Source organism: Leucopleurus acutus, assembly GCF_964270905.1.
Source record: "Leucopleurus acutus genome assembly, chromosome: 6".
In the NCBI taxonomy this organism is placed as follows: Eukaryota; Metazoa; Chordata; class Mammalia; order Artiodactyla; family Delphinidae; genus Leucopleurus; species Leucopleurus acutus.
The window spans coordinates 64,373,726-64,396,453 of NC_139149.1; the positions used below are offsets into that span (position 1 = coordinate 64,373,726).

The window sequence follows — 22,728 nt, forward strand, 5'->3', positions numbered from 1 at the left end:
TTGCTGCTCTCTGGCGTCCCCTGCCGACAGGGGGGAGAGAGACAAGGTGGTCTGAACCGGAAATGCAAAGTTGCTGGGAAGGCATTCCTGGTGCTGTTGGAGGTGGGGTGGGATTGACAGGAATCCCCACCCACCCTACGCGGGGGAGCGCCGTTATTGGAGGCGCTCTCGGAAGGAGGCTGGCTGGTAAACCCGGAAAGGGGTGCTTGTAGTTCCAGCCGGAGGGCCTCTGAGGGACTTCCCAGGATCCTCCCTACGCAGTCCTCTCACGTGTGACCCCTTGGCCACACCCTGCTGCTCTCAGAGGCGTGGGCTTCTGCTACTGGTTGAAAAGAAGTCAGGCCTCTCGGCATGGCGTGGATTTCCTTCCCGGGATAGGCCTTAGCCCCTCCCCTTTCTCCCAGGCCCAAAATGGATCTCTGGATTTGGGAGGTGCAGCTACCGTTCCTTCAGCTTCAGAATTCTGAGCAGCACGGACTGCGCCTCAGCCACGGATAGGACTCCTTAGAACATAAGCCTGTCCGGGCTGGGAGTCATCCTCAGGAATCCCTGCCTCTCTCGTTTTAAGGTAAGAACTGGCATTTCAAGTTGTTAGATGGTGTAGTGGGTGCTGTGCGTACCTCCCAGATCCAGGTGATGTGTACCCGGCCCAGTTTCTTGTGTATTGGCTGTTTAGCTGCCCTAGTCTGCAGAGATTGCTCTGGCCAAGGGGTGCCCCTCACCCCGGAGGTTATTTCCCTCTTCCCGCCCCCGCTCCCACAAGCTCCCAGCCTGTAGGCACTAACTGGCAGATAAACAGGTAGAGAAGGTGAGCGCCCTTGCTCCCAGGTGGAACCAACTCTGGTGCAATTTATGCTCCCTGTGGGATGCGGCTGAAGCTCCCGCGGAGACCACATACTTGCTTAGCTTTCTTCCTCTACTCTGCTTCCCTCACTTCCTTTTTCCTGAGAGCAGTCCCTCAAAAAATTACTTACGCTAGAGTCAAGTCTTAGGCTCTGCTTTTAGGGCATCTGACTTAAGACAGAATACTTGCTGAATAAATTAACGAAGACCCAAGATCTTCTTTGGGGGAGTAAGAATTGACAGTGCATTTGCTTCAGCTTTGGCCGCTTGTACTTACATTTAGGGGGTAATTTAGGCAAAGAATCGACTTTATAGGTTTACAATTAGGATTATCTAATTGAGGTGGATAAATACAGATTTTTCTGGTGCTAGATATTTTATTATGAAGTTGTTTTGAAAAGCCTAGTAGGACTATACCATTTAAAACGAGTGCTTTAGCTTTGAGGACTTTGATTTGTTCTGTCTCAGTTTGGAGCTGCAATAGTCAGTAATGGATTCAGTTGCACAATTGATCATTTTCCCTGAAATTGTCATATTCTTTTCTGTACTCCTTGAGGGACAGGGTCTATTTCATCTTGCTCATCTTTGCGTTGCTGTCTGGCACAAAATACCGTGAATTGTAATGTTCAGTATCTTTGGATTTAACGAATCAGCTCCCATAAAAATATTTTTCTTGATAATACGTTTAGAAGATTTGATCTATTATTTTGGGGGATTTTTGTTAACTATTGGGGGTAACTTTATCCATGAGAATCATATCTATGCTTTAAAAAAATTGTGTAATGCATTCAACATGGTAATTTAAATATTTGCTGTGAAGAACTTGAGTTGCTTCTTCTTATCTATGATCATTTCTGTGATTTGCAAAGGCACATACCTCCCCAACCCCAGAATTTTACAGAAAACAACCAATCACAAATTTTGAGGTGCAGATAGCTTGCTTTATTTTGTTGTTACTATCTCAAGGAGGTCCAACAATTATAACTAACAATTGAATTTAATCCTGCATGAAAAGAACTACATCAAATTGATATTTTGGGCAGTTAGTAATATTTTGTTGTTTTTAATTTAACGACAGCTTTATTTTGTTGTTGTTGTTCTTTATTTTTTGCTGTGGCTCATTGCTTAGTTGCCCCGGTTTCTCTGGTGTAATTTAAATTTAGAGCTACCACACGAAGGCGTTGGCTGCACCCCGGGACCTCCAAGAGTTGACACTGCTCTGGCATAGGAACGCATGAACAGCTTGGTTAAATGAGGGGATGGCCAGGTGATGTTGCTTTTCCAAGCTACCCAGGCACTCTCTATGGTCAGAGACAGTGTGAAATGAGCGAACAAAGTGTTGGCCGTTGCACTTTGCTCTGGTAATATTTAAGTCATGATCATTTTGAGTGTGACATCATCAGAGAAAATGTAAGACGTTAAAGTGTTGCTTACAGGAGGGTAAATGCAAACATCACCAATGCCTTACATTTCTGATTCAGTAAGTATTGGTGCACATATCAGGTGACGTGCACAGCATCATGTCGGTGGATAGGACATCTTCAATGGGGAATTTCTCGACCCATTGAGGCATACTTAGACATCAACATTATGTTGAGGCACAAAGATTGATTAAGTGTTGAGCAGGGTATTCGTTCCATAAGAAACTTTCTCCTACCAACAGTTAGTTTCAACAGTTACATTGTAAAATGTCATAAAATAAATGGTACAAAACTTTATAACCGTTAATTCGGCTATATACAGTATGTACATGTCACTAGAAAATGTATAATCTTAGGTCAACAATTAAGAAAAGATTGAAATGCATATTTTTGAACTTCGACTCATTTAGGTTGATACAAAACTACATTTTTTTTTAAGTATTTACAGATCAGAAAGATTAGTCTATGTGAATCGTTCAGGAAAGGTTAAGAATGTCTGAATATGAGAGCACAGGCCCTCTTAAATGGATCGAATATTTATATTCACAGTAGCTGAGTCAGATCCAAATTCATTCTCTAAGCTCAGGGTATAAAGTCCACCATCTTGTTTCTGTACATCCATGATGATCAGAGTTGTCAGGTCATCTGTGTTTTCAGTATGGAATCTCCCTTGCTGTTCTTGATTCTGAATTTTTCTTCCACCGTGGGACCATGTTATTTCCGGGGTAGGCTCACCCGTAAAAGCGCAGGCTACTGTTAAAACTTTGCCCTCGTCAATGCTGATGTCAGAGGGAAGAGCTTCAATTTTAGGTGGAATGCCTTTATGGAACAACAACAACAAAAAAGTTTTAGGATCACTGAAAATATAACAGTTTGCTTTCTACTGAATTGTATGTACTAAGGACTCTACCATGCTACTAGGCTTGTCTACCTCTACCAGTAATTTGATTGCTCACCTCTTAGGCCTGCTTTAAGCATCCTACTAGTTGAGCTTTCCAGTTGTGTCATACTAGATTTTCCCATAAAACTGCTGGAACTCATTTCTACAAAAGACTCTTGCATGGAGGACATGCTTTGGGCAGACATGCTTGCAAATTTCATTTCGGTCATGCTGCTAGCACTGCTGCTGCTGAAACTGCTGAAGGAGGCCTCCTGCTTAGAGGCAGACATTTGGACTGACTGAGACGAGAAGCTTCCTTGCAAGCTCGTGTCACCACTTGTCCTCAATACTACCTCTCTGGGAGGTTCTTCAACTAGAGCTGTGGAGCATAGCAGATACACAGTGAACACCAATGACATCTGGTTAATTGGTGACATCTGACACTGACTTACAGAAATGGAACACTTAGACACACACACAGAAATGCAACCCAAACAATTTGCTGTGGAAGCACAAGCAAATACATACATACAGTTGTCAAGAGCTAGCTCAGTGTCTCCCAGAAACGAATCCTTATATTTCTATCATTACATTACATGCAGGTGCTAGAATCACTAGGAGAAAAATGATTAGTCATACAGAAAATAATTTTTATATTGTGCATTCTGAAAATACATGTAATAGGACAGTTGGTAGCTTTGCTTTGAAAAGTTCCTGTCTCGCTGTAAAGAAACGTTGACCATTAAGAATGAATTCACACAGGAGGCCTGTGTCTCTTACACATGGAACTTAATGAGGCTCCAGAGAGTTTGCTGGGCTCAGAAGTCAAAAGCAAAAAAACAAACAAAAAAAAACTCAGATAACGGCCTTAAGCAAGTAAGGAAAATGATAAAGATATACTTACGAAGGACCGTTAAGGAAGCAGTAGCTGAACACTGGCCATGGAAATTTTTGGCCTTAATTGTGTATTTCCCACTGTCACTTACTGAGGCCTTTCGGATTTCAAGGGAATATACGTTTCTGGAGCGACTTACGCTGATATTTGAAGAAACAGAAATCTAAAAAGAAGAGAAAAAAAGGGTTTCTTTGAGCTCTTCAGGAGTAGATGGAGTATTTAAAGCTTTCTTCAGTAATATATTCATAACTCAACTTACTGGCAGGTTGTTTTTAAACCATTCGATTTCAGGCGATGGCTCACCACTGATTTCACAAGAAAAGAGAACATTTTGTCCTTCGTTAACATTTTGAGATCTGGGCTGGGAGATGAAGGCTGGAGCATCTGAGAGTTCTTTGCTCAGGGTCAGATCATACTGACACTTGATGATTCCTTGGCTGGTTTTGCCAATGCAGGTGAGGATCCCTTCATCTTTGTGACCAGCCTGCTTGATGGTCAGCGTCTGGTCGCTGCCTGAGACGCCATATCTGTACTCCTCGGAGTTACTGAGCTCTACCCCATTCAATACCCATTTCACATCAGTGGCACCAGCAATGTTGGCTTTTAAAGTCACTTTCTGACCATCAGGTATACTCATCTGAGTAGAATATGCTTTAATCTCGGCATGAGTTCTGATTTCTTCTGATGCCTGTGATGTTTTAGTGATTTCCTCATGGACAATGGATTTTTCCAGGGAGGTCGCTTCTGATTTCTTGACTTTTTCGGAAATCAGAACTGTTGAAGCTTCCTCCTTGAGGGCCAGCTTCTCTGGAGATTTCACCTCTGACATCTTGATTTCTTCAGAAATTAGGGCTTTTTTGGAAATTTCCTCTTGGACATCTGCCTTCTTCTGGGATATACTTTTGGAGGTCTTTTGTGTCGATACTTTCTGTATCTCAGTGTCTTTTACAGCTGAAAAAGAAAGCTCTATAAGGCAAACTGAATTGGAAAGAGGCCCCACCCTCTTCTCTTGTGGATTCTGTAAGTGAATAATACACAAAGAAAAAATATTAACTTAACGCATGCAGTGTAGGTAATACCTAACTCTTTCTCAGTCCCAATCTTGGAAAGTTGTCATGCATGACTTTGGAGATCAGTGTAATGATTATTTAAACTAAACTAACCAGAAGAATGATTTTTATGACTTAAGGGGAAAAAAAGTTTTGCAAAGAATAGTTGAAGGATTTAGGAGATGGGTGGATTTAGGAGATTTTGAGTAATTAAAATAATTGAATTATGTTTTAGAAGACTGAGATGAAAGCAAACTAATTTTAATTGGGAAAACCGATACAGTTCTTTCATTAACTTTCCACTGCTTTGGAAAATTAGCAAGAGTGAAGCTTTAGGGAAGAAGTGCCATTTTGTATAATCATCTGACTTTATTCTTAAATGTTCCTGGGAGCAGGAATCTTATATAATCTCTATGGAATCTTATATAACACCACATACAATTAGACACTTAATAAATATAAAAGTATATGCTAACTTCAAATATGTGTATTTGTACATTTGTGTACAAATGGTATTCTGTAACTTGGTAAAACAGTTTTATTTTAATACTTTGTGTGTGTGTATGTGTGTGTGTGTAAGGAATAGTGTTTAGAAATGTTTCCTTCATATTGTTTTCTGAAAATTATTGGTAAGAATAAAAGCCAACCTACCTTTTATTGTTAATTTGCAGCTAGAGGACACAGATCCAGCTGAATTTGTTATTGTACAAGTATAAAGTCCACTGTCAGAAGTATCAGTCTTATGAATTTCTAGGAAGAATCCTCCTTTGTCTTCAGAGAGTTTATATTTACCTCCTTGTGTTATAGCCTGTAGAATGCACGTGATTTGAGTTTTAAAAAGTGATTTAATTTTAAACTTTCTTTGGGAGATGGGGAAGAGGGAAGAGGTTAGTTTTTTTAGAAGATAAGTTTAAGGATCATTTAAGAACTGGTTACCTTTCCATCCTTTGTCCAGATGACAGTTGGCTGGGGTTCTCCAGTAGCTTTAACTGCAAACTTAGTGACACTGTCTGAAGAAATAGTTGTATCCTGCAGCCCAGTAACAATTACTGGTTTTGTGGAAACTGGTTCAGGAGCTTTTGGTTCAGTTTTCTTGGTTTCTGTTGGCTCAGCAGTTTTTGGAGCTGCTTTCTTGGTTTCTGTTGACTCAGCAGTTTTCGGAGCAGCTTTCTTGGTTTCTGTTGACTCAGCAGTTTTCTGAGCTGCTTTCTTGGTTTCTGATATGCTTGAAACTTCCTCATGGATATTCTTAAAGGCTTGTCCCACAAATTGGAAGTTAGTTTTGGAAGTTCCACCTTCACCAGAAATCTCACAAACGTATTCTCCACAATCAGATTCAGTGAGGTTATGGATTTTCAGCTCATAGGTACCATCTGCCGAATAATGAAACTGGAAATGCCCATTTTCCTTCAGTTTCTTACCATCTTTATACCAGGTGACCTCTTTGGCACACAATACAGTACTTTCGACCACACAGGTCAGCTTTGCTATATCTTTAGAAGCTTCTGCTTTCAAGGACTGAATTATCTTGGGTGGGGCAGTGACTGGCAGCTGCTGAACCTTTTCTGTTGGTGTGGGTTTTATCTCTGTGGGTGATACAGCTTTTGGGTGAGAAGTCACCGGCTCTGGGGATTTCACTTGTTTTGGAGACTTGACTCCTTCTGGGGATTTTACCCGAGGCTCTGGGGATTTGACTTTCGGTGGTGATGTCAGAGCCTTTTCAGTAACCCTGGCCTTTTGAATGGTCAGAGTAAACTGTGCCTCTTGCTTCCCTTCGCTGTTCTCTACCACCACGCTGTAGTTGCCCTCATCCGAAGCCTGGACTGAAGAGATCTCAAAGGTCGATTTGTACTTTGCGGTGGTCACTTGGTGGCGGGCGGAAGTGCTTATGACTTGTCCCCTACGCAGCCATGTCACAGTCGGTACCGGCTCACCATCTGTATCGCAAGAAAACCTTGCAGAGTCGCCTTCATACACCGTTATGGACCTTGGCTTCGTAAGAATTCTTGCTGCCAAAGTCGTCTTGATCTTCCTGTGTGTGGATTTTTCTTCCAGCGACTTTTCTTCGACTGCAGCACTTTTCATTTCTGCAGATGCATGGTGTTCATATGATGAGAGACTTTCCTTTGTCTCTGTTATCTGTGATTTCATTTCCCTGACGGAAGAGGAAGCTTCCATCTCAGATGTTTTCTTAAATGATGAAACCGCATATGCCTCTGTTCTCGTCAGCTCAGGGAAAACAGATCGGGGGACCTCTTCGTCTCTGCGCTGGGAAGCATAGGTGGTGTAATCCCCTCCCGTGACGTCCAAGGTTGCATAGTCAGAAGCCTCACCTTTGTAGTTGGTGCACACGGCACGGTATGTTCCGCTGTCATCAATATGACAGTCCAGAATTTCCAGGGTCAGAACCCCACTGGTGTTGGTGTAATGAATCTTACTGCTCTCTTGAAGTTCTACACCGTTGTGGTACCATTTGACCTCGGCAGTTGGCTTAGACTGAACATTTAAGATAAAACGTGTATTTTGGCCGCACGGTACCCTGTGGGAGCGCATCCTCAGTGTGATTCGAGGCATGTGGTCCAGTGTAAAAGGCTGCTGACTCAAAACCTCATACTTCCTTTCTGATGTCTTCTGAGTTTTTAAAGCAGCTTTCATGGACTCATACCTGGAAAAGATATCAAATCTTGCCGACCTCTCAAATCTTGACAGTGAACGCTCACTAGACACAGGGCTGGGGGAACGTGGGCGAGTCCTTTCTGGGGTAGGAGACCTTCTTTCTACGTCATCTTCATCTTCATATTCCTCAGCTGGCTGTGGCCGCGGCCGGCTCAGCTCGGACACCGGCCTCATCAACTCGATGTAGGTCGGAGACAGGGAGCGCCGGCGTCTCAGCAGCCTGGACACCGAGGAGGAAGTGTCTCTCTGAGCGTGTTTGGAGATCTCATATTCTTCCTCAATTTCCGTTATTTCAGTCACTTCTCTCTGGCGTCTTGATTTCTTTCTAGATTTTTCTTCCTTCGCCATGTGTTCCAGCTCGCTTTTGTATTCCGAGAGGCGCTGGGTGGTGGTGACTGGACGCAGCAGCTCTTGGTCCTCTCTCTCGGCCATGATCCTCTGCCGCTGCCTGGGCTGCCTGTGCCAGGTGCGGGCGTGCCGCTCCCGCAGCTCCGCGTAACTCGTGCTGGTCTCCGCCTTCGTTGGGATGTGATACGTTGAGTATCTGAAGTCTTTTCTTGCTTCCTCCACCTTGACGTGAGCTTGTGGGGAAGGGTAACGCAGACTCGAAAGCTCAAAACGTGGAGGGCTCCGGCTTGGGGGTGAGGCTGAAAAACCCAGTTCCAGCTCTTCTTCAAGACGCAGCCTCTCTTCCTCCGTTCTCTTCATTGCCAGGTAGTCGTCAATGGGCAGGAGTAATTCTTCATCCGAGATGTCACCAAGAGAACGTCTCCTGGGTCTGTAATAAAAGTAATAATCAGGAGAAGGTGTACGCCGGCGGGCTGGTCTCACCATTTCAAGGTCGTCTTGGGACAGTTTGGGAATCCTCCACTTGGGTCTGTATTGATCGGTGATGCGTGGAAGAGGCATCACGTAGAACTGTTCCCATCTTGAAAGGCGGATGCGCTTGGGTCTTTTCTGTACAACTCTGTCCATCTTCCCAGGCATTTCAAATTGATCGCGTATCTTTTTGTACCATTTCATGTCAGACATGGGCACGAACTGCTTAATGTGTTGGTCTTCTTCTATGGCAGCCGGTTTGTACTTGCGTGGCTCTGGTACTTCGTAAGGCATGCGGAGTTTTCTCTCCTCCTTCTTTTCTTCCGTCTCAAGTCGGTATTCCCCTTTTACAGTCTTGGTGCTGACGGCTGGTTTGTAAAGGGTGGCAGCTTCTCTCAGTGCCTCCTGGGCGACCTGTGTCAGTGGCACAGTCTCAGTTCCGGAAAGAATTTCAGCCATTCTTAGCGTCTTGTCAATTTGCCTCTGTACGTGTCGTTCGCGCTCCTCCTTCGTCTTGAACTCCTGTTTGACGTACCTCAGGCGTTCCACTTGTAGGTGGGCCTGGCAGCTGGTGGATCCAGCAGTGTTTGTGGCTGTGACTCTGTAGTAACCCGTGTCTTCAGGCAAAGTATCCCTGATATGAAGAGCATAATAATCCAAGCCTTCGTGGATAATTTCGATATTAGGCCCGAGGGACAGTGGCTGACCGTCTTTCTCCCATTTTAATGTTGGCGGGGGGATGCCAGACACCCTGATCTCAAAGCAGACGCTTTGGCCTTCTTGGCATTCTGCGTTTGCCAGTAGCCGTTTGAACATGGGTCGTAGGGTCGTACCTGTTGGAGGTGGGTGTGGGGTCACGGTCAGCTTTGCTTTGCAGCTGTCTTCACCGTATTTGTTTCTTGCAACAACAGTGTATTCGGCAGCATCATCCGTAGTTACACTGTTGATTGTTAATTGGTAAAGACCCTTGTCGGACTCAAATGTGTACTTCCTATCATCATCACCTGGTTTGATTTTCTGACCTGATTTATACCATGTAACTCGAGGCTCTGGGTGGACAGTTATAGTTACTCCAAACCGGACATTTTCACCCACATAAACTGTCCTGTTATAGAGAGGCAGCGTGAATTCTGGTGGCCTTTCCAGGAGTCTCATGGTGTCTGTTCTGTGCTTAAGTTTCTTTATGGTTCTACGGCAGTAATAGTCGTAAACTTCTCTCACACCTTTAACAAACAGCTCTGCATAAGAACTGTCTTCCCCGTAGTCATTGACTACTTTGCATCTGTAGATACCGTCATCGAATTTGGTAATGTCTTTGACATACATGGTGGCCACTCCATCGTCATAAGTGATTTCATATTTCTCACTGTTCTCCAGCTGTCTGACACCAAAGTACCAAGTCACTTGGGTAGACTGATCGTAATTTTCAATTTTGCATACGTATTTGACATATCCTCCTTCTTCAACGACTGCATGCATTATCTGTCCAGAAACTGGGCCGATTTCAATGGATGCCACTTTAACTTTAGCAATGCTCACTCCCTTCTGAGATCGAATTGCACCACCACAGGAGATCCTGGCTGCAGACACAACCAAGTTGAGGTCTTTCTTGATCAGGGTGTGGTAGTAACGTCGGTGTTTCAATGTCCTGATCACTTTAGTACTAACTCTTTCTATCTTCTGCTTCAGCCATGGGTGCTGGAGAGCCTCAGATGCTGTCATGCGAGATTTTCTCTCTTTCACTAACAGCCGGTCAACAAAGTCCATGGCTTCAGTGCTGATCTCTTGGAATGCTTCTTCATCAAAGGTATATTCAGCATTCATGATGTTCTCAATTACCTGTTGGTTAGTTTCAGCCAGGAATGGATTGATACCACTCAACAGCACATACACGAGTGTTCCGAGTGACCACATGTCTGTGGCTGTGCTGACAACATCATGCTGGTGGACTTCAGGTGCATAGTATTCAGGGGCAGTGAACAGAAGCCTAAAGTTGTCCCCTGGCTTCAGCTGATGGGCCTGACCGAATTCTATGATTTTAATGGTGGAGCTCCTTCTTGTTTGGTAAATGATATTTTCTGGTCTAATGTCAAAGTGTCCAATATTATGACTGTGTAAGAACTCAAGTGCTTCACAGACCTGGCGAACATAGCTTACAATTTCTCTCTCATTAAGTTCAAAAGCACTTGTGTTAATGCGTTCAAATATGTCAAGTCCTGATATGAACTCAAAGATCATAACTAATTCTTCCATGCTTTCAAATGATTCATGGAGGTATAAGATATTTCGGTGCCTAGCGATGTTTAGAATGGAAATTTCTTTCTTTACCAAAACCTGATCAGCCCCTTTGACTTTAACAAATTTGGCCATGTATGTCTTCTTTGAGGATGTTTCAACACAACGGTGGACAATTCCAAACTGACCACGCCCAAGATCTTCAGCAATCATATATTTCTCATAGAGTTCCTTGGTTGAAGAGTGAGATGCTTTGGTCATAGAAACTTCCCTGGTTTCATCAACCTCTTCATCATAGTTCATAGCTCTGGTCTTATCTTCTTTGGTTACGGTTGGTTCTGAAGGCTCAGAAGGCTTGCTTAGGCCAAATTTATTTTCCGCTATTATACGGAACTGGTAACTTGTTTTTCCAAATAAGTTGATCACGGTATAGTGTGTTTCTCGGGCCTGTCCTACGCGGATCCATCTTTCTGCGGTGGTCGCACATTTTTCAACAATGTAGTTGGTGATTTTGCTGCCACCATCAGAAGCTGGCTCAGTCCATGTTAAGTTGACAGAATCTCGTGAGACGTCACTAACTTTGACTCCTCTGGGTGGGTCGGGAACATCGGCCACATCCAGTTCAACTGTCTTCTGATCAATTCCAAACCTGTTTTTAGCACAGACCACATAGAAACCAGCATCTTTTCTCTCCACTCCATTGGGGAAAACAAGTGACGTGAAAGATCTTGTGACAATAACTTGGTAGTGGCCATTGTTGTCGATGAGATCTTGTCCTTTCTGCCAGGTGATCACTGGGTCTGGTTTGCCACTGAATGGGATCTTGATGCTGATTACCTCACCTCGGAGAGCATGGACTGCTCCCATGCCTTCAAGATTTTTAGGCAAATGTATCTTGGCTGGAACTGTATCAGAATAAAAGAAGGAAGAATATAATTTAGCAATACCCAACACTATTTAAGAGCACCCCCCCCAATTAATAATATGTAATCTAGCACCAAAATGATGTTTGCTGATTTGTCTTTACCTTCTACTTCCAAGGAGGCAGTGCCAGACACAGACCCTCCTTGGTTGGTAGCTCTGACTTGGTAAACTGTGGCATCATCATCTGTGACGCTTGCAATGATGAGCTGGTGGTAGCCACCCTTAAACTCTTGAATCCTGTACTTTAATCCATCTGCGATGATTTCTTTGCCTTGTCTGTACCATTTCACAATTGGTTTTGGATGACCAGTCACTTTGCAGACCAAAGTAGCATTGCTCTGATATCTGACATTTAGATTTCTCAGTTCCTCTTTAAAGTGTGGTGCCTGAATTGGGACATCAGATTTGGGAATGACAGGTTCTGATATTTCACTCCATTCGCTTTCCCCACCTAGGTTTTCACATTTCACACGGAACTCATATTCAAGCCCTTCAATAAGGTTTTGCACTGAAAAGACAGTTTCTCGAATTTCATCTGTTGTCACAGCAATCCACTTGTTCTGCTTCTTCTCACGCTTCTCAAGGTAGTAATTTCTAATCTTTGCCCCTCCATCACTGGCAGGTGGCTTCCAGGCCACAACACAAGAATCTTTTGTGACAGCAGCAATAGTTGGTTTGCCAGGAGCACCTGGCTTTTCTGTTTAAAACAAAAAGCATTTGACTCATGGGGTGAAACAAACAGCTTTATGAAGAGCTTATTTTATAAAAAATAAAATGTTATGAACCCAAAGTTCTATTAAGAATAACTAATCCAGAAAAATGAAATTGGTTACTTTATGCTGAGAAACTTACTGCAACACAAAGTTCGTTTTTAGAGAAAAAGGGGATGGGGTATACATGTGCCCTTTTAGATAAGCAAAAATTCAATTTAAGTGAGATAAAAGGCACTTGTACTTTAGCTGAATCTTTGCTATCTCCTTTCAAAAGTTATTTCTGTTTAAAAAAAAGTTTCACATACAGATGGAATTTTGCCATAGGAAGATTGTAGAGGTTGTACTCACCAAATGGACTCTTAATGATCACAACTGAGGAGACTTCTAGAGGGTCACTGATGCCAAACGTGTTCTGAGCCGAAACCCGGAAGTAATACCCAGCATTTTCTGTGAGGTTCACAATTCTACAGGTTGTCACTGAGATGGCTGAAGACACCAATTGCCATTCAGCCCCTTCCTTGGCCTCACATTTCTCTACCACATAATTGGTGATCCAGGAGCCTCCGTCATCTGCAGGTGGTTTCCAGCTGATCACCACAGAGTTCTTCAATAGAGCTTCAATCACAATTGGTCCTGTAGGTTTGTCTGGTTTATCTGTTGGGAGAAAATACAATTGGAGTGGTTTCTGTAGTGTGTCTCCCAGGATATTTTTCTTTTTTCTTTAAAAACAACAACAACAACAAAACCCACTGAAAATGAAAATAAAATACCTTGTATTTCCACATCAAGGATGGCATCCACTGTTCCAAGAACATTACTGAGCTGAACTTTGTATTTCCCAGCGTGAGTCTTACGTTGGATATTCTTCATGACGAGATGAGTATACTGCTCAGTGTTTTCAATAGCAATGTTTTCTGAGTTTTGCAAACGTTTCTGGCCATGGAACCAAGTGATGGCAGGTACTGGACGGCCAATGTATGTAACGTGAAGTCGAAGCGTTGACCCCACAGCACCGTAATACTTCTCTTTCAGTGGGTAACCGGGATGGAATTGTGGCGTTGCTTGCAGGAGAAGCTTACTACTGGATTCTACTTCTCCAACCTCATTGGTAGCTATGCAGGTATAAACGCCTTCATCTTCTTGTTCCTCGGTCATTACTGTTAGAGTATGTGTGCGTCCATCTGAAGACATTTTGTACTTGCGGCTTTGTATCAGCTCCTTACCAAATCGGTACCATTTAATGTCTGGTAGAGGCCTTCCAATAATCTGGCATGAGAGTTGAGCAGCTTCACCCAGTTTGGTGGTGACATCCTGCATTTCTTTGCGTACTCCTGGGGCCTCTCCAGCTAAAGGGTATGAAAGATAACATTAATGCATTATTGTTACTACTGAATCTATAATCCTCTGTCCTTGTATATCAGGAATGAATTCATCCTATTGACTAATACTTTACTAGACACCATTATTTACGTATGAGTCTAATTCTTAAAAAGGCTTCACAGTGACTGGAGGATCATCTGGAAAGTAGAGATTCAGTGAGCACATCATCATATTATTATGTAGAGTGACTTTTTATGATCGGGAGGCATTAACAATGTATAGGGTTTTGGGGAAATATTAGTTCTCTATAAATCTGTAGATTTGCCCTTACTTAGGTTCACTGAAGTGGGGTACATTTGTTGACGCTTCAAGTCTTACTAGGAGTATTAAAAAAAAACACCATTGTATTCAAGGGAGAAATTGCTTTAGGAATCAGTTCACTGCACCTAACAGTTCACTGCTGAGGTTATGTGCTTGGAATGACTTCCTCTAGAAGCATCAACTATTCCCTGTGTGTGCATGTGCCAGAGTGAGTGATTTCTTTCCAAACACTTGCTCTCCAGGAAAGCTTTCTGGAGATCTACTTAGTCCAGAGGAAGAATTAGCGTTAACATGTTGCTCAGTTTGTAAACCATAAGCAGAGAACTAATGGCTACTTACATGTTAGTTTCGTCTTTACAGACATAGCGGTTCTTCGAGGTCTACTCAGCCCTGTCTCATTCTCAGCAAAAACCCTGAATTCATACTCCGTAGCTTCCAGCAAACCCCCTATTGTGAATTGCCTGTCCTTGATGCGGTCCTTACTGCTCTTCTTCCAGGCACTGTCTCCAGATTGTCTATATTCAACCCAGTATCCAAGGATTTCTTTGCCACCATCGCATTCAGGTTTCTCCCATTGTAGAGTGACGCTGTCTTTGGATATTGAAAGAATCTCAAGTTCTCCAGGTTGGCTTGGCTTATCTGAAATATTTGAAAACAGTTGAAAAGGAAATCAGCTTTCCTGCTGAAGTAAAAGAAAAACAGCAAAGGTGGTTTGCCTCTCTGATTCTAACCCCTTTGGAAACTCTTTCCTTACCAAATGGATCTTTGCAAACAACTGGTTCAGAAGCAGGGCTGGTCTCGCTTAGGCCAATGTCATTCTGTGCGATGATGCGGAACTGATATTCCGCGTCGGGAACAAGCCCGGTGATGGTGTACATTGTGGTGGTGATCTGAGTCTTGTTGTGTCTGACCCACTTGTCAGTTGATGTCTCCTTGCGTTCAATGTAGTAGCCTGTGACCCGAGAACCACCATCGTCTCTGGGCCGGGACCAGGACAGGCTGACAGAACTCTTGGTCACATCTAGTACTTCTGGGGGATTGCTTGGAGGCTCAGGAGGGTCTAGGAATGTAAGTGGAAAACACATGTGTTAGAATGCAGTCCCAACTCTTGTAAGCTGGTGGCTTTCCTTTCGAAACAAAAGAGCACTGAGAGGATTTTTACAGTGTTATGGTTGGAAGAGCACTTACTCAGTGGTGTTTTTGGTATGACTGGTTCCTCAGATTTCAATGGTTTGCTTATTCCAAACTGGTTTTCTGCTGAAACACGGAAATGGTACTCCACATTTTCTTTGAGGCCTTTTACAACCAGAGATGTACCTCGGACTCTGGAGTCGATGGTGTACCAGGCGGCTTTAGGCACTTCTCGTCTCTCGAGGATGTAGCCTAAGATGTCAGCACCACCATCATCGGCAGGGGGTCTCCAACTGACCCTTACAGAGCGAGCCTGTATGTCGTCATATTCAAGTGGTCCTTCTGGAGTGTTGGGACTTCCTATCACCCTGACCTTGATGTAGACAGCCTTCTTGCCACATTTGTTTTCCAGAACCAGGTCGTAAGTGCCAGAATCATCCCTGTCTGCTTCTTTGATTACAAGCTCAGTGTGAGTTTCAGAGGTTGCAATCATGGCACGCTTACTAATATCTTGGCCTTCCTTGGTCCATTTACATATTGGGAATGGTTTTCCTTTGATTGGTATGGTAAGTCTGATGACCCCACCTTGTCTTATACAGATACCTTCCTGGTATCTTTCATCAAGTTCATAGTCAGGATATTCTGGGAAGAAAGGTAGGGTTACAATTAGCATTTTGGGAGATGGGTGTAGGAAATAAGTCTTAAGGCAATTACAGCAGAAAGTAAATGATCATATGTCTTACCAAGCATTTCCGTGACTTTGACTGTTCCTGGTACCTCAGCGGGCTCCCCAGGTCCACCAGCATTACAAGCTAGGACACGGAATCTGTATTCAGCGCCCTGAGGTAGGTGTGTGAGAGTATACTCCCGAATCTTGGTTGGGGTGGTGTTGCATTTGGTCCATTCATATTGATCAACTTTTTGCATTTCGATCAAGTAGCCTGTGACTTTAGATCCTCCTTCATCTTCTGGAACACTCCAGGCCAGGGAGACTGATGTCCTTGTTGTATCAGTAACTCTTGGGTTTTGTGGCTTTCCTGGAGGAGCTGGGAATAAGAATAAGACAACAACATACTTGTTAAAGTTTCTGCAAAGTTGAAAATCGAATGCACCACCTAACAATTTCAGTGAGTTGTGGAAACATGGACTATAACAGTAGAATATTTTTCATTTTGTAAATGTTTAATTCATTTTAATCAGTTAACATTACTTAAAGCTCTTGGTTTTTCCTTTGTCTTATTTGTGCTTTGTTTATAATCACTAATACTATCTTACATTTACCATCAGTTTTTAAAGTGCTTCCAGAAATATTAACTTGCTTTACAATTTTAACTGTGATATAGGGTGTGTATTGTGAGTTCCATTTTAGAGCGGGAGAAATAGACTCAAGAGAAGAATATAAAAAGTTATTTGCCCAAAGTTGCCCGGGGTTGGAGTGGGGAGGGGATTGATGACAGAGGACACAACTGAACTTTTTGAGCTGTTGGAAATATTCTATATTTTGATTGTGGTGGTGGTTATACAAAACATATAGAATTCTATATTTCAGAAGGGTGACTGTTACCACATTAAATTATACCTCAATAAACTTATACAAAAGGTATTTACCAATTGGATCCATGGCAATGGTGGGTTTGGAAGGACGGCTTGGTTTTCCAGTTCCTCTCACGTTAATGGCTGTGACACGGTGTTCATATTCTAAGCCTTCAGTAAGGCCAGTGGAACGGTACCGTGTCATCGTCACTGGTACTTTATTTACACGGACCCATCGATCTGATCTCACTTCTTTGCGCTCCACAATATATCCAGTCACTTGGGAGCCACCGTCATCTTCTGGTGGGTACCAAGTAAGTGTCATGCCCTCACGTGAGACATCAAATATCTGTAATGTTTCTGGAGGTCCAGGAATATCTGCAGCAAGACAGAGGTAAACACAACATGGCACCATGAATAAATTGAAGACTCGTACATTTGTATAAGTGTGTCTCGTATATACCATCTTAAAATGGTACATATAAGACTCTTGCAACTGTTTTTCTCGTGTTTTCATTTTTGTACTTTTCTTGCTGTTCCTCATTTTCTTCCATTTTATAAACATTTATTAAGCATGTATTCTGTATTGTTTCTCACTGTAACAGCCAGTCCTCCCTCCCCCCTTTCCTTCCATCCATCCTTCCCTAACTCCCTCCTGTCTTTCTTCCATTAAAAAAAAAACCCCAACCATGTTGAAAACTTCCAAGAAAAGGAGGTTTAGAAACCTTGGAAAGACCCTGGGATTAACTTTGTGACCTATTTTTACTTACATAAGGGTATATTAAGAATAAATTCCTTCTTGTTAATATTTAGAATCAGAGGTGGGGAGAGTGGGGGGCGGGCGTCCAGGACTTACTGATAAGGCTGCGACATTCTATGACCTCAGATTGCAAGTACGAGCCGATCCCGAAGCGGTTTGTCGCAGCGATACGGAACACATACTCGTTTCCTTCGGTGAGTCTGGTAAACTTAAATGTTGTTCTAGTCACTGATTCAGACACTGGCAGCCACCCTGGACGGTGGGCATCACGTTGTTCTACCACGTAGCCACTCAGTGGAGCACCACCATCCAGTTCAGGCGGTCCCCAGGAAATGGTCACTGAAGTAGCATCAATTTCTTCAATCTTGACAGGCCCAGTTGGTGGACCAGGCTTGTCTATGAAAAAAAGAAAGAAATCCCGGAGGTTAATTTTCACTTCAAATCAAAATTGGGTGACTAAACAACAACAGCTTGCTTGTGTCTTGGTCTCTCATCCTTACCGAGAATGATAACTTTAATGGTCTCTGAAGTAGTTCCGGTTGCATTCTTCAGTTCAAGTATATAGTCTCCAGTATCTCTGATAGTGGTTTCACGAATGGTTAATTTAGCTACCTTAGTATGAGTTTCAACTGTGACACGCTCTGATTCTCTTAGTTTAGAGCCAGCAAAGAACCAGGAAGCAGCAGGAGGTGGGCGACCAGCAATTGGTATCACCAGCTCTACTGGTCTGCCGGCTGGGACGTGGATGGTCTTTTGAGGCATTGTAGAAAGATCGATTGCTGGCAACACTATGAGAAAAAGTAGGCATTTATTCATAAGTATTATTTCTAATGACAAAGTGTCATGAATTCTGAATGTTTCTTTCACTTTCCTTTACTATTATTGTTATTTTGGTGATTTGGTACATACCTCTGAGGTCTTGTACAGTCACGGCTGTGATGATCTCTCTTGGTTCTGACACACCTTTCTCGTTTTGTGCCCTTACTCTAAATAAGTACTGTTCACCTTCATTTAAGGAAATAACAGTGTGCTCTAGGACTGTGGGTTTTAAGGTGACAACCTTCATCCATCTCTCGGTGCCAGCTTTGCAGGCCTCAAGAACATAGCCAGTGAGCCGGCTACCACCATCGTAGAGTGGTTTTTCCCAGGCAAGGGTAACAGTCGATTTGGTGACATCGACAACTTCTAGCTTCACAGGCACCAAAGGTACTTCTGAGACCAGAACTGCATCAGATGTTTCACAGGGTTCTCCAATGCCATAAATATTTTCTGGCAGCACTCTGAAATAGTACATGGTTCCTTCTATAAGTCCCGAAATTCTGTAGAGCGTCTTGCTGCATTTGGTAGTTACTGTTTTGAATGCTCTCATGGCAGCTTCACGCTTCTCAATAATGTAATTGTTGACAGGAGCTCCACCATCAATTGTGGGAACTTCCCAAGTAATGGTCACAGAATCTCTTGATACTTCCTTAACTTTCACTGAAGCACAGGGACCAGGAGTATCTAAAACAAGAGAATGAAAGATCCATACTTCCTGTTTGCCTGATTGGTTGATAGATTTTTTTGGGGGGCAGGAAAATATACTCAACATAGTTCCTTTTAGAGAGGTGACAATCAGAGGCCAAGGTGTATCTTTTTAAAGAATCTGCTCACAGCATAGTTGATTTTAAGACAAATACTTACCATATACTTTAACAAGGACAGTTGCTGATTTCTTGCCAGATTGGTTTTCAGCTTCAATGGTGTATTTGCCAGCATCATACCGGTTAACTTTGTCCACAATAAGTAAAGAGTAACTCTCAGTGTTGTCAATGATCGCCCGGCTTGCAAGGTCAATGCCCTTCTTGCTCCATGTGATGACGGGTGGTGGTCTTCCAGATACAGACACCATCAGCCGCAACGAGGCCCCAGCTCTGATGGTCACAATCTTCTTTAAATCATCTGCAAGCTCAAGATCCGGTATTTCTGGAAAGTAAATGTCAAACCTTAATTAATTCATGAACAGGTGTGATGAGAAAATAATTCACCTAAAACCTTATATTATAAATACCTAGTCTTTCCATGGGCTCAATTTCAGCAGTTGACTCGCTGTATTCACTCATGCCCTTCACGTTCACAGCAGCGACTCTGAAGGAGTATTTCTGGCCCATCTTAAGGTCTGTCACAGTGAATTCGTTATTTCTTATTGTGGTCTTGGTATGCACTCGGTACCACTGGTCAGTGTCCTTCTCTTGCATTTCAAGAACATATCCTATGATGTCAGTGCCACCGTCATACATGGGCTTGGTCCAGGCTAAACTAATGCTGTGTTTGGTGGTATCTACAACTCTCGGAGCAGAAGGTGGTCCAGGGGTATCTATGAAATTTTAAAATAAGGATGCAGGTATTACATAAATAAGGAAGCTTGAGATTTGTATTTTTGGTTTTCAAGACTCACTGAGGCATTACTCTTCTTTGTCCACACTCACCAGGATACTCTTTGTAACTAGGCTCTTCTGACGTTGCAGGATAGCACTGTATGCTCTATTATTACTATTATTATTGTTTTAAGAGTTAAACTTCTTTAGAAAGGTAGATGTTTCTTTCTGGCCACTTTGGCTAGCTATGCTGTGTCCTGCTAAGCTCATTGCTAACAGTACCCATTCTCAGGGACTTTTCTTTAGTTGCTCAGCTTTCAACAGGGTTAATATCACTTGTCACCTCTACATTGCTAATAAGTACAGGAATAAGTTTCTTCTACTTCCTCGATTCAATCCAAGTGATTTATTGCTTTTAGTTCTTGGGCTTAAACTTTGTACAAGGATTTGCCACTTATTTCTGAAGCTTTTGTGACAATTATTTTGTTAGGTGCTTACTAAAATACAAGAAGCTTTATGCTCTGCTAAGCCTCTTAAAAGAGATGTTGTCTTTTTTTTCTTTTCAGTAGTTATTATCATTACAACAAAATTCTCTCCATTCTTAGGAAGATTTGCAAAATACATCCCTTTCATATTGGTAGTAGAATAGTTTATTTTTTTCACAGATTGGAAAATACTGCAACAGTTTTTAGCAATGTAACTGCTAACTTATTGACAGAAGTAGTAGTTGAAATGTTTTCTGTCTTAGGCTGTATTTAAGATCCTTCTAATAAGCATATGACTTTCTAGACCATTCACAAATTCTACAAGTTATTGGAAATGGCATGTTGGAAAATTATTTGTAATGTGGTTTTGTTGGGCATTAGGGTTATGTATGATTCTTGGAACTCACATGATGGTTCTCTGCAAGAGATAAAGTTGGAAGCTTCGCTGGGTTCGCTGTTACCAGCAGCGTTTACTGCGGTCACCCGGAACTGGTAATCACAACCTTCCATCAGGCCAGTCACCTTCAGCCTGGTATCATACACCACATGGTCTTTGTTCACACGTGTCCAGCGCGAGCTCTTCTTCTCACGTTTGTCTACTAGATAGTTGCTGATCTCGTTGCCACCGTCAGATTCAGGTTTTGTCCACTGAATGATGATATGCTCTTTGCCAGCCCCAACTTCTTCAGGTATGCCAGGTTGTGATGGAATAGCTATTTATATTTTTATGAAAATAAAAGGATGATCAGAATCGCACAAAATCACTATTGCTATGACTGTCCTCCCTTCTCCCTGATCCCATTACATTTCAACTGCTGAACTGTTTGAGTGTTAATACTCACTGAAGGAGTTTCTGGCGACAATGGGCTCTGATTCAACAGGCACACCAGGGCCATATTTGTTTACTGCCCGCACTCGGAATATGTATTCGTTGTTCTTGATGAGTCTGGTAACCACATAGGATAGGGTTGGGCATTCGCCTTCCACAATCACCCAGTTGAGTCTGCTAGTCTCGCGTCTTTCCACGATGTAGTGAGTTGTTTCTGCACCTCCATCTTCCTGAGGAAGGCTCCAGGCTAAAGTGCACTTCTCCTCTGTTACTCTGCTGATGGTGAGCTTTCCACATGGGCCCGGGGAATCTGAAACAGGTGTAAGGACGAGCAATGAGGAAGGTGTTTCTTTCTGCCCATGCTTGAGAAAGCTATGAAAATCAAAGATCACTTGACGTACTTACCGAGAACTTTGACCACGACAGACACGGCCTTGGTCCCACTGGCATTCTTCACCGTTAAAGTGTATCTTCCACTGTCACTTCTGTCACAGAACTTGATCACAGCAGTTGCTCGTTTGCCAGTGTACTGCAGAGAGACTTTTTCACAGAGATCTAGTTCCTTGTCCCCTTTGGTCCAGATAATTTTGGGTTCAGGTTTGCCACCAACTGCAGCATCGAGAACAAGATCCGAGCCTGCTCTGATGGTAACCAGATCACCCTGTAATCTGGCATCGAGTTCGGCTTTGGGTGGAGCTGTCATAGGCAAAATAGATGTGAATGAATATATGATAGTTTATTGTTATAGAAATTATGATAGTTTAAAAGGAGAGCATTGACTATTCTTTACCGTATTCATCTCGGCAAGTGATGGGGCCTGTAGATTCTGATCCTTTGCTAATTACGCCTGCTGCATTCTTGGCCAACACACGGAATTCATAAGTGTCTCCTTCACTGAGAGCAGTAATGGTGAAGAAATTGTCAGATACAATGGTGTAGTTGCACTTGAGCCAGCGACCATCTCCAACTTCACTGACTGGCTTACGCTCTATGATGTAGCCTACAACCTTGCTGCCTCCATCATACACTGGGGCAGACCAGATCAGTGACACCGTTGATCTGGTGACATCTGTCACCTCTGGTCTTCCTGGTGCATCTGGAAGGGATGCAAAAATAAGGTTAAATGCAACTCTGAATTTTGCTAGTACCAATAATGATGGTGATGACGGTGATAAACAAATGTACCCTTAAATTCTGATACCTACCAACTGGGTTTTGAGCCATCATAGGTCTTGATGCTTCACTGGCTTTGCTAACGCCTGCGGCATTGAGTGCGTACGTTCTGAACTGATATTCCAGTCCTTCTACCAAACTGGTCACTTTGTAGTTGCACTCTAAGCATGGCAGTTTGTTTTCTTTCACCCAAAGAATGGTGTTACGTTCTTTCTTCTCAACCCAGTAGCCGATGACTTTACTGCCACCATCATGATAGGGTTCTTCCCAGCGAATAGACATGGTATTGGCAGACACATGGTAGACCTCAGGTCTGGTAGGTGCACTTGGTGGGACTAAATATAAGCAAAGGTATCAAATATGA

General features: G+C 42.9%; 1 protein-coding gene across 1 annotated transcript in view; it reads right to left on the minus strand.

The window, feature by feature from the left end:
- Window positions 1-2,726: 2,726 nt before the first annotated feature.
- The window catches only part of TTN (titin), a 279,002-nt gene continuing 259,000 nt past the window's right edge, over window positions 2,727-22,728 (minus strand). The window contains exons 168-191 of the mRNA XM_082841571.1: window positions 22,397-22,699; window positions 21,982-22,287; window positions 21,597-21,887; window positions 21,205-21,501; window positions 20,770-21,075; window positions 19,571-19,876; window positions 19,204-19,485; window positions 18,430-19,023; window positions 18,021-18,308; window positions 17,617-17,916; window positions 16,836-17,138; window positions 15,971-16,273; window positions 15,285-15,869; window positions 14,851-15,156; window positions 14,436-14,735; window positions 13,226-13,801; window positions 12,804-13,109; window positions 11,846-12,439; window positions 6,025-11,723; window positions 5,740-5,896; window positions 4,299-4,990; window positions 4,049-4,202; window positions 3,221-3,523; window positions 2,727-3,083 (exon numbers count right to left, since the gene is read on the minus strand). Coding sequence (XP_082697697.1) covers window positions 2,785-3,083; window positions 3,221-3,523; window positions 4,049-4,202; window positions 4,299-4,990; window positions 5,740-5,896; window positions 6,025-11,723; window positions 11,846-12,439; window positions 12,804-13,109; window positions 13,226-13,801; window positions 14,436-14,735; window positions 14,851-15,156; window positions 15,285-15,869; window positions 15,971-16,273; window positions 16,836-17,138; window positions 17,617-17,916; window positions 18,021-18,308; window positions 18,430-19,023; window positions 19,204-19,485; window positions 19,571-19,876; window positions 20,770-21,075; window positions 21,205-21,501; window positions 21,597-21,887; window positions 21,982-22,287; window positions 22,397-22,699 — 13,850 coding nt within the window. The 3' untranslated portion in view covers window positions 2,727-2,784. The remainder of the gene's footprint in view (window positions 3,084-3,220; window positions 3,524-4,048; window positions 4,203-4,298; window positions 4,991-5,739; window positions 5,897-6,024; window positions 11,724-11,845; window positions 12,440-12,803; window positions 13,110-13,225; window positions 13,802-14,435; window positions 14,736-14,850; window positions 15,157-15,284; window positions 15,870-15,970; window positions 16,274-16,835; window positions 17,139-17,616; window positions 17,917-18,020; window positions 18,309-18,429; window positions 19,024-19,203; window positions 19,486-19,570; window positions 19,877-20,769; window positions 21,076-21,204; window positions 21,502-21,596; window positions 21,888-21,981; window positions 22,288-22,396; window positions 22,700-22,728) is intronic.